Raw genomic sequence first — 11,262 nt, 5'->3', positions numbered from 1 at the left:
TGGGGGAGAGAACAGAGGGGGGCAAAGGGGGAGAGAACAGAGTGGGGCAAGGGGGGGAGAGAACAGAGCGGGGCAAGGGGGAGAGAACAGAGGAGAGAACAGAGGGGGGCGAGGGGGGGAGAGAACAGAGGGGAGCGAGGGGGGGGAGAGAACGGAGGGGAGAGAGGGGGGAGAGAACGGAGGGGGAGCGAGGGGGGGAGAGAACGGAGGGGAGCGAGGGGGGGAGAGAACGGAGGGGAGCGAGGGGGGGAAGAGAACGGAGGGGGAGCGAGGGGGGGAGAGAACGGAGGAGGGAGCGAGGGGGGGAGAGAACAGAGGGGGGCGAGGGGGGGAGAGAACAGAGGGGGCGAGCGAGGGGGGAGAGAACAGAGGGGGGCGAGGGGGGGAGAGAACAGAGGGGGGGCGAGGGGGGGGGAGAGAACAGAGGGGGGAAAGGGGGGGAGAGAACAGAGGGGGGAAAAGGGGGGAGAGAACAGAGGGGGGAAAGGGGGGGAGAGAACAGAGGGGGGCAAGGGGGGGAGAGAACAGAGGGGGACAAGGGGGGGAGAGAACAGAGGGGGACAAGGGGGGGAGAGAACAGAGGGGGGCAAGGGGGGGGAGAGAACAGAGGGGGGGCAAGGGGGGGGAGAGAACAGAGGGGGGCAAGGGGGGGAGAGAACAGAGGGGGGCAAGGGGGGGGAGAGAACAGAGGGAGGCAAGGGGGGGAGAGAACAGAGGGGGGCAAGGAGGGGGAAGAGTGGGGCAAGGGGGGGAGAGAACAGAGGGGGGCAAGGGGGGGGAGAGAACAGAGGGAGGCAAGGGGGGAGAGAACAGAGGGGGGGCAAGGAGGGGAAGAGAACAGAGGGGGGCAAGGAGGGGAAGAGAACAGAGGGGGGCAAGGAGGGGAAGAGAACAGAGGGGGCAAGGGGGGGAATAGAACAGAGGGGGGCAAGGGGGGGAAGAGAACAGAGGGGGGCAAGAGAACAGAGGGGGGGAAGGGGGGGAAGAGAACAGAGGGGGGCAAGGGGGGGGAAGAGAACAGAGGGGGGCAAGGGGGGGGAAGAGAACAGAGGGGGGCAAGGGGGGGAAGAGAACAGAGGGGGGCAAGGGGGGGAAGAGAACAGAGGGGGGCAAGGGGGGGAAGAGAACAGAGGGGGGCAAGTGGGGGAATAGAACAGAGGGGGGCAAGGGGGGGGACAGAACAGAGGGGGGCAAGGGGGGAGAGAACAGAGGGGGGCAAGGGGGGGAGAGAACAGAGGGGGGCAAGAGAACAGAGGGGGGCAAGGGGGGCAAGAGAACAGAGGGGGGGGAGAGAACAGAGGGGGGGGGGGAGAGAACAGAGGGGGGGGAAGAGAACAGAGGGGGGGGGAAGAGAACAGAGGGGGGGGGAAGAGAACAGAGGGGGGGGGGAAGAGAACAGAGGGGGGGGGAAGAGAACAGAGGGGGGGGGAAGAGAACAGAGGGGGGGGGAAGAGAACAGAGGGGGGGGGAAGAGAACAGAGGGGGGGGGGAAAGAGAACAGAGGGGGGGGGAAGAGAACAGAGGGGGGGGGGAAGAGAACAGAGGGGGGGGGAAGAGAACAGAGGGGGGGGGAAGAGAACAGAGGGGGGGGGGAAGAGAACAGAGGCGGGGGGAGAGAACAGAGGCGGGGGGAGAGAACAGAGGCGGGGGGAGAGAACGTGGGGGGGGGGGAAGAGAACAGAGGGGGGGGAAAGAGAACAGAGGGGGGGGGAAGAGAACAGAGCGGGGGGGAAGAGAACAGAGCGGGGGGGAAGAGAACAGAGCGGGGGGGAAGAGAACAGAGGGGGGGGGAAAGAGAACAGAGGGGGGGGAAAGAGAACAGAGGGGGGGGAAAAGAGAACAGAGGGGGGGGAAAGAGAACAGAGGGGGGGGGAAGAGAACAGAGCGGGGTGGAAGAGAACAGAGCGGGGTGGAAGAGAACAGAGGGGGGGGGAAGAGAACAGAGGGGGGGGGAAGAGAACAGAGGGGGGGGGGGAAGAGAACAGAGGGGGGGGGAAGAGAACAGAGGGGGGGGGAAGAGAACAGAGGGGGGGAAAGAGAACAGAGGGGGGGGGAAGAGAACAGAGGGGGGGGGAAGAGAACAGAGGGGGGGGAAGAGAACAGAGGGGGGCAAGGGGGGCAAGAGAACAGAGGGGGGCAAGGGGGGCAAGAGAACAGAGGGGGGCAAGGGGGGCAAGAGAACAGAGGGGGGCAAGGGGGGGAAGAGAACAGAGGGGGGGCAAGGGGGGGAGAACAGAGGGGGGCAGGGGGGGAAGAGAACAGAGGGGGGCAAAGGGGGGGAAGAGAACAGAGGGGGGCAAGGGGGGCAAGAGAACAGAGGGGGGCAAGGGGGGCAAGAGAACAGAGGGGGGCAAGGGGGGCAAGAGAACAGAGGGGGGCAAGGGAACAGAGGGGGGCAAGAGAACAGAGGGGGGCAAGAGAACAGAGGGGGGCAAGAGAACAGAGGGGGGCAAGAGAACAGAGGGGGGCAAGAGAACAGAGGGGGGCAAGAGAACAGAGGGGGGCAAGAGAACAGAGGGGGGCAAGAGAACAGAGGGGGGCAAGAGAACAGAGGGGGGCAAGAGAACAGAGGGGGGCAAGAGAACAGAGGGGGGCAAGAGAACAGAGGGGGGCAAGAGAACAGAGGGGGGCAAGAGAACAGAGGGGGGCAAGAGAACAGAGGGGGTCAAGAGAACAGAGGGGGGCAAGAGAACAGAGGGGGGCAAGAGAACAGAGGGGGGCAAGAGAACAGAGGGGGGCAAGAGAACAGAGGGGGGCAAGAGAACAGAGGGGGGCAAGAGAACAGAGGGGGGCAAGAGAACAGAGGGGGGCAAGAGAACAGAGGGGGGCAAGAGAACAGAGGGGGGCAAGAGAACAGAGGGGGGCAAGAGAACAGAGGGGGGCAAGAGAACAGAGGGGGGCAAGAGAACAGAGGGGGGCAAGAGAACAGAGGGGGGCAAGAGAACAGAGGGGGGCAAGAGAACAGAGGGGGGCAAGAGAACAGAGGGGGGCAAGAGAACAGAGGGGGGCAAGAGAACAGAGGGGGGCAAGAGAACAGAGGGGGGCAAGAGAACAGAGGGGGGCAAGAGAACAGAGGGGGGCAAGAGAACAGAGGGGGGCAAGAGAACAGAGGGGGGCAAGAGAACAGAGGGGGGCAAGAGAACAGAGGGGGGCAAGAGAACAGAGGGGGGCAAGAGAACAGAGGGGGGCAAGAGAACAGAGGGGGGCAAGAGAACAGAGGGGGGCAAGAGAACAGAGGGGGGCAAGAGAACAGAGGGGGGGCAAGAGAACAGAGGGGGGCAAGAGAACAGAGGGGGGGCAAGAGAACAGAGGGGGGCAAGAGAACAGAGGGGGGCAAGAGAACAGAGGGGGGCAAGAGAACAGAGGGGGGCAAGAGAACAGAGGGGGGCAAGAGAACAGAGGGGGGCAAGAGAACAGAGGGGGGCAAGAGAACAGAGGGGGGCAAGAGAACAGAGGGGGGCAAGAGAACAGAGGGGGGCAAGAGAACAGAGGGGGGCAAGAGAACAGAGGGGGGCAAGAGAACAGAGGGGGGCAAGAGAACAGAGGGGGGCAAGAGAACAGAGGGGGGCAAGAGAACAGAGGGGGGCAAGAGAACAGAGGGGGGCAAGAGAACAGAGGGGGGCAAGAGAACAGAGGGGGGCAAGAGAACAGAGGGGGGCAAGAGAACAGAGGGGGGCAAGAGAACAGAGGGGGGCAAGAGAACAGAGGGGGGCAAGAGAACAGAGGGGGGCAAGAGAACAGAGGGGGGCAAGAGAACAGAGGGGGGCAAGAGAACAGAGGGGGGCAAGAGAACAGAGGGGGGCAAGAGAACAGAGGGGGGCAAGAGAACAGAGGGGGGCAAGAGAACAGAGGGGGGCAAGAGAACAGAGGGGGGCAAGAGAACAGAGGGGGGCAAGAGAACAGAGGGGGGCAAGGGGGGGAAGATAACAGAGGGGGGCAAGAGAACAGAGGGGGGCAAGAGAACAGAGGGGGGCAGGGGGGGAAGAGAACAGAGGGGGGCAGGGGGGAAGAGAACAGAGGGGGGCAGGGGGGAAGAGAACAGAGGGGGGCGAGGGGGCAAGGGGGGAAGAGAACAGAAGAGGGCAAGAGGGGGAGAGAAGAGGGGGGCAATGGGAGGGAGAGAACAGAGGGGGGCAAGAGGAGGGAGAGAACAGAGGGGGGCAAGGGGAGGGAGAGAACAGAGGGGGGCAAGGGGGGCAAGGGGAGGGAGAGAACAGAGGGGGGCAAGGGGAGGGAGAGAACAGAGGGGGGCAAGGGGGCAAGGGCGGAAGAGAACAGAAGGGGGGCAAGGGGGGGAAGAGAACAGAGGGGGGAAAGGCGGGCAAGGGGGGAGAGAACAGAGGGGGGCAAGGGGGGAGAGAACAGAGGGGGGCAAGGGGGGAGAGAACAGAGGGGGGCAAGGGGGGAGAGAACAGAGGGGGGCAAGGGGGGAGAGAACAGAGGGGGGCAAGGGGGGAGAGAACAGAGGGGGGCAAGGGGGGAGAGAACAGAGGGGGGCAAGGGGGGAGAGAACAGAGGGGGGCAAGGGGGGAGAGAACAGAGGGGGGCAAGGGGGGAGAGAACAGAGGGGGGCAAGGGGGGAGAGAACAGAGGGGGCAAGGGGGGAGAGAACAGAGGGGGGCAAGGGGGGAGAGAACAGAGGGGGGCAAGGGGGGAGAGAACAGAGGGGGGCAAGGGGGGAGAGAACAGAGGGGGGCAAGGGGGGGAGAGAACAGAGGGGGGCAAGGGGGGGAGAGAACAGAGGGGGGCAAGTGGGGGAGAGAACAGAGGGGGGCAAGTGGGGGAGAGAACAGAGGGGGGCGAGGGGGGAGAGAACAGAGGGGGGCGAGGGGGGAGAGAACAGAGGGGGGCGAGGGGGGAGAGAACAGAGGGGGGCGAGGGGGGAGAGAACAGAGGGGGGCGAGGGGGGAGAGAACAGAGGGGGGCGAGGGGGGAGAGAACAGAGGGGGGCGAGGGGGAGAGAACAGAGGGGGGCGAGGGGGGAGAGAACAGAGGGGGGCGAGGGGGGAGAGAACAGAGGGGGGCGAGGGGGGAGAGAACAGAGGGGGGCGAGGGGGGAGAGAACAGAGGGGGGCGAGGGGGGCGAGAACAAAGGGGGGCGAGGGGGGAGAGAACAGAGGGGGGCGAGGGGGGAGAGAACAGAGGGGGGCGAGAACAGAGGGGGCGAGGGGGGAGAGAACAGAGGGGGGGAGAGAACAGAGGGGGGCGAGAACAGAGGGGGGCGAGAACAGAGGGGGGCGAGAACAGAGGGGGGCGAGAACAGAGGGGGGCGAGAACAGAGGGGGGCGAGAACAGAGGGGGGGCGAGAACAGAGGGGGGCGAGAACAGAGGGGGGCGAGAACAGAGGGGGGCGAGAACAGAGGGGGGCGAGAACAGAGGGGGGCGAGAACAGAGGGGGGCGAGAACAGAGGGGGGCGAGAACAGAGGGGGGCGAGAACAGAGGGGGGCGAGAACAGAGGGGGGCGAGAACAGAGGGGGGCGAGAACAGAGGGGGGCGAGAACAGAGGGGGGCGAGAACAGAGGGGGGCGAGAACAGAGGGGGGCGAGAACAGAGGGGGGCGAGAACAGAGGGGGGCGAGAACAGAGGGGGGCGAGAACAGAGGGGGGCGAGAACAGAGGGGGGCGAGAACAGAGGGGGGCGAGAACAGAGGGGGGGCGAGAACAGAGGGGGGCGAGAACAGAGGGGGGCGAGAACAGAGGGGGGCGAGAACAGAGGGGGGCGAGAACAGAGGGGGGCGAGAACAGAGGGGGGCGAGAACAGAGGGGGGCGAGAACAGAGGGGGGCGAGAACAGAGGGGGGCGAGAACAGAGGGGGGCGAGAACAGAGGGGGGCGAGAACAGAGGGGGCGAGAACAGAGGGGGGCGAGAACAGAGGGGGGCGAGAACAGAGGGGGGCGAGAACAGAGGGGGGCGAGAACAGAGGGGGGCGAGAACAGAGGGGGGCGAGAACAGAGGGGGGCGAGAACAGAGGGGGGCGAGAACAGAGGGGGGCGAGAACAGAGGGGGGCGAGAACAGAGGGGGGCGAGAACAGAGGGGGGCGAGAACAGAGGGGGGAGAGAACAGAGGGGGGAAGAGAACAGAGGGGGGAGAGAACAGAGGGGGGAGAGAACAGAGGGGGGAGAGAACAGAGGGGGGAGAGAACAGAGGGGGGCGAGAACAGAGGGGGGCGAGAACAGAGGGGGGCGAGGGGGAGAGAACAGAGGGGGGCGAGGGGGGAGAGAACAGAGGGGGGCGAGGGGGGAGAGAACAGAGGGGGGCGAGGGGGGAGAGAACAGAGGGGGGCGAGGGGGGAGAGAACAGAGGGGGGCGAGGGGGGAGAGAACAGAGGGGGGCGAGGGGGGAGAGAACAGAGGGGGGCGAGGGGGGAGAGAACAGAGGGGGGCGAGGGGGGAGAGAACAGAGGGGGGCGAGGGGGGAGAGAACAGAGGGGGGCGAGGGGGGAGAGAACAGAGGGGGGCGAGGGGGGAGAGAACAGAGGGGGGCGAGGGGGGAGAGAACAGAGGGGGGCGAGGGGGGAGAGAACAGAGGGGGGCGAGGGGGGAGAGAACAGAGGGGGGCGAGGGGGAGAGAACAGAGGGGGGCGAGGGGGGAGAGAACAGAGGGGGGCGAGGGGGGAGAGAACAGAGGGGGCGAGGGGGTAGAGAACAGAGGGGGGCGAGGGGGTAGAGAACAGAGGGGGGCGAGGGGGTAGAGAACAGAGGGGGGCGAGGGGGGAGAGAACAGAGGGGGGCGAGGGGGGAGAGAACAGAGGGGGACGAGGGGGGAGAGAACAGAGGGGGGTGAGGGGGGAGAGAACAGAGGGGGACGGGGGGAGAGAACAGAGGGGGGCGAGGGGGGAGAGAACAGTGGGGGGCGAGGGGGGAGAGAACAGAGGGGGCGAGGGGGGAGAGAACAGAGGGGGGCGAGGGGGGAGAGAACAGAAGGGGGGCAAGGGGGGGAAGAGAACAGAGGGGGGAAAGGGGGGGAGAGAACAGAGGGGGGAAAGGGGGGAAAGGGGGGAGAGAACAGAGGGGGGCAAGGGGGGGAGAGAACAGAGGGGGGCAAGGGGGGAGAGAACAGAGGGGGGCAAGGGGGGAGAGAACAGAGGGGGGCAAGGGGGGGAGAGAACAGAGGGGGGCAAGGGGGGGGAGAGAACAGAGGGGGGCAAGGGGGGGAGAGAACAGAGGGGGGCAAGGGGGGGAGAGAACAGAGGGGGGCAAGGGGGGGAGAGAACAGAGGGGGGCAAGGGGGGGAGAGAACAGAGGGGGGCAAGTGGGGGAGAGAACAGAGGGGGGCGAGGGGGGAGAGAACAGAGGGGGGCGAGGGGGGAGAGAACAGAGGGGGGCGAGGGGGGAGAGAACAGAGGGGGGCGAGGGGGGAGAGAACAGAGGGGGGCGAGGGGGGAGAGAACAGAGGGGGGCGAGGGGGGAGAGAACAGAGGGGGGCGAGGGGGGAGAGAACAGAGGGGGGCGAGGGGGGAGAGAACAGAGGGGGGCGAGGGGGGAGAGAACAGAGGGGGGCGAGGGGGGAGAGAACAGAGGGGGGCGAGGGGGGAGAGAACAGAGGGGGGCGAGGGGGGAGAGAACAGAGGGGGGCGAGGGGGGAGAGAACAGAGGGGGGCGAGGGGGGAGAGAACAAAGGGGGGCGAGGGGGGAGAGAACAGAGGGGGGGCGAGGGGGGAGAGAACAGAGGGGGGCGAGGGGGGAGAGAACAGAGGGGGGCGAGGGGGGAGAGAACAGAGGGGGGCGAGGGGGGAGAGAACAGAGGGGGCGAGGGGGGAGAGAACAGAGGGGGGAGAGAACAGAGGGGGGCGAGAACAGAGGGGGGGCGAGAACAGAGGGGGGCGAGAACAGAGGGGGGAGAGAACAGAGGGGGGAGAGAACAGAGGGGGGAGAGAACAGAGGGGGGAGGGGGGAGAGAACAGAGGGGGGAGAGAACAGAGGGGGGAGAGAACAGAGGGGAGCGAGGGGGGGAGAGAACAGAGGGGGGCGAGGGGGGAGAGAACAGAGGGGGGCGAGGGGGGAGAGAACAGAGGGGGGCGAGGGGGGAGAGAACAGAGGGGGGCGGGGGAGAGAACAGAGGGGGGCGAGGGGGGGAGAGAACAGAGGGGGGCGAGGGGGGAGAGAACAGAGGGGGGCGAGGGGGGGAGAGAACAGAGGGGGGCGAGAACAGAGCGGGGAGGGGGCAGGGGCAGGGGGAGAGGGGGCAGGGGGAGAGGGGGCAGGGGGAAATGAATCAGAAAGGAAGTGGTGGAGGATTGCGAGGTGTGTGTGAGTGAAGGATATTCCCAAGTTGTTGTTACACAAGGTCCCACAGCTGGCCGTGGGTTTGAGGCGGATCAGGAAGTTTCTCTCTCTCTGAAGCAGGGCCTTACCTGCATTCCTGGCACTTGCACTGCCACCGGTGAGTGTGCCATGATCCGGCGCCTTTAACCCCAGCACGGAGCAGCCGATGGGGAAGTCTCTCTCTCTCTCTCCTCTCTCCCCCCTGACCAGCCCCCGGTCCCGGTCCCGGTCCTCGCAGCTCCGGCTCCGCTCCCCGTTAACTGTCCAAAAGGAAGATCGCGGGCTGAAATTCCGGCTGGAAACTTGGGTTGGGCACGATGTTAACTCACTCTCCCCGCAGTGGTTCCGTGCACCTCACCTCCTCCCCTTCGTTACAATGTCCTTAAGTTTCTCCTTTGCAAAAACTTTGCTAACTTTTTCTCTCTCTCTCTCTTATTGCATCTTTCGCCTACAGTTCCCGTCGACTCTGTCTCTCCCTCTGGTTTCAGGAGCAGTCTGATGAGTGTTTACATGGTCCTTTCTTTCACCTTCTCCTTCACCCACTCTCCTCTCCCCCTCCGATCAGTCTTGAGGAAGCCGCTCTAACGCCATGTTTGGGCTCTCTCTCTCTCTCTCTCTGTGTGTCTGGGTGTTGGGTGGAGTTTGCAAACTCAAGTCACGTCACCGCGAGGTCACTTTCCAAACTCAGATCTTCCTCCAGTTCCAGGAGCCAAGTCTGACCCTCCTTCATCTCACGCTGCTAACCTCTCTCTTAACTCTGTGTAGAACTTCATACAGTTGCGACCCCCAAATCCTGTCATTGTCTAGTTCGCACTCAAAGTAAATAGTTTTTAAAAAATAATTTTAAAATTCTGGTTTAAAGTTTTGTCGTCAATTACTGTGAAGCCAGCACTAAATAAATAATGCAAAATGATTTCGTTAAAACATGCAAATAATGTTTGAATTAATTGTAGAAATAATCGCTTTCGTTTTGCAATAAAAAGCATGGTGCAGGAAATCCAATATTCAATTCATCTGTTTCTCTGTAACAGTGATGTGTAAAAAGAGAATAAGCATTGTCTTTTCTGAGTGGCTCATGATCCTACAAGCCTACCTGTCCGAAATTTGAACACAGTTGGTGTTATACCCTGACGATTAGTTCCTGCTAATTATTTTTTGTTAAATTTTCAATGATTAGGTCACGGTCAAATAAATCCTCCAATTTGAATATAGTAACATTGAAAGAAAGACTTGCATTTATATAGCACCTTTCATGAGCTCAGGACATCCCAAAGCGTTTTACAGCCAATGAAGTACTTTCTGAAGTGTCCTCACTGTTGTAGGAAACGCGACAGCCAATTTGCACACAGCAAGGTCCCACAAACAGCAATACAATCATGACCAGATAATCTGTTTTATTGATGTTGGTTAAGGGATAAATATTGGTCAGGACACCGGGGGAGAACTCCCCTGCTCTTCTTTTGAAAGGACAGATGGGGCCTTGGTTTGACATCTCATCCGAAAGACATAGAAACATAGAAAATAGGAGCAGGAGTACGCCACTCAAGCCTGCTCCACCATTCAATATGATCACGGCCGATCCTCTATCTCAATACCATATTCCCGCTCTCTCCCCATACGCCTTGATGCCTTTTGTGTCTAGAAATCTATCTATCTATCTCCTTCTTAAATATATTCAGTGACTTGGCCTCCGACAGTGCAGCACTCCCTCAGTACTGACCCTCCGACAGTGCAGCGCTCCCTCAGTACTGACCCTCCGACAGTGCAGCGCTCCCTCAGTACTGACCCTCCGACAGTGCAGCGCTCCCTCAGTACTGACCCTCCGACAGTGCAGCGCTCCCTCAGTACTGACCCTCCGACAGTGCAGCGCTCCCTCAGCACTGACCCTCCGACAGTGCAGCGCTCCCTCAGTACTGACCCTCCGACAGTGCAGCGCTCCCTCAGTACTGACCCTCCGACAGTGCAGCGCTCCCTCAGTACTGACCCTCCGACAGTGCAGCGCTCCCTCAGTACTGACCCTCCGACAGTGCAGCGCTCCCTCAGTACTGACCCTCCGACAGTGCAGCGCTCCCTCAGTACTGACCCTCCGACAGTGCAGCGCTCCCTCAGTACTGACCCTCCGACAGTGCAGCGCTCCCTCAGTACTGACCCTCCGACAGTGCAGCGCTCCCTCAGTACTGACCCTCCGACAGTGCAGCGCTCCCTCAGTACTGACCCTCCGACAGTGCAGCGCTCCCTCAGTACTGACCCTCCGACAGTGCAGCGCTCCCTCAGTACTGACCCTCCGACAGTGCAGCGCTCCCTCAGTACTGACCCTCCGACAGTGCAGCGCTCCCTCAGTACTGTCCCTCCGACAGTGCAGCACTCCCTCAGTACTGACCCTCTGACAGTGCAGCGCTCCCTCAGTACTGACCCTCCGACAGTGCAGCGCTCCCTCAGTACTGACCCTCCGACAGTGCAGCACTCCCTCAGTACTGCACTGGAGTCTCGGTTTACATTACATGCTTAAGTCTCTGGAGTGGGGCTTGAACCCACAACCTAATGACTCAGAGGTACAACCACTGAGCCAAGGCTGACACCTACAATGCAGATATATTCCAAAAAAAAATGCACCCAACATCGTAATTTTCATGGAAAATAGAGAAAATTGCAGAATACAATCCCCCCCTAAACACTGGTTAAAAATCCCAAAAGCCCTTGTAATAAAAAATTGAATTTGAATTATTCAGTCACTTTAAACCAACGGGCCTGATTATAGATGGATGGGATCGTGGAATGTAATCCCCAAAATAACAGTTCAAAATCCTGGAATGCCACATAACAAAAAAGGAATTTGATTTACTCAGTCAAAGTAAATCAGCTGTCTGGCCCAAAATGGAATAAAGCTACCACTTATCGATTTAATGGAATATATTATCAAGACTTGGGAGAGAATTTCAGCTGTAATTTCAGCCGAAGGTTTAGCCAACTGTTATAAATGCTCATGGTTTACTGCTT

General features: G+C 62.0%; 1 protein-coding gene across 1 annotated transcript in view; it reads right to left on the bottom strand.

The window, feature by feature from the left end:
* Positions 1-8,909, bottom strand: part of stk26 (serine/threonine protein kinase 26) — a 135,999-nt gene extending 127,090 nt beyond the window's left edge. The window contains exon 1 of the mRNA XM_067996780.1: positions 8,355-8,909. Within this exon, the coding sequence (XP_067852881.1) occupies positions 8,355-8,396 (42 nt within the window). The 5' untranslated portion in view covers positions 8,397-8,909. The remainder of the gene's footprint in view (positions 1-8,354) is intronic.
* Positions 8,910-11,262: the final 2,353 nt, after the last annotated feature.

The sequence above is a fragment of the Heptranchias perlo genome, chromosome 15 (genome assembly GCF_035084215.1).
Source record: "Heptranchias perlo isolate sHepPer1 chromosome 15, sHepPer1.hap1, whole genome shotgun sequence".
In the NCBI taxonomy this organism is placed as follows: Eukaryota; Metazoa; Chordata; class Chondrichthyes; order Hexanchiformes; family Hexanchidae; genus Heptranchias; species Heptranchias perlo.
Note: the sequence above shows the minus strand (reverse complement) of the source record. Positions and strands in the feature narration are given on the sequence as shown.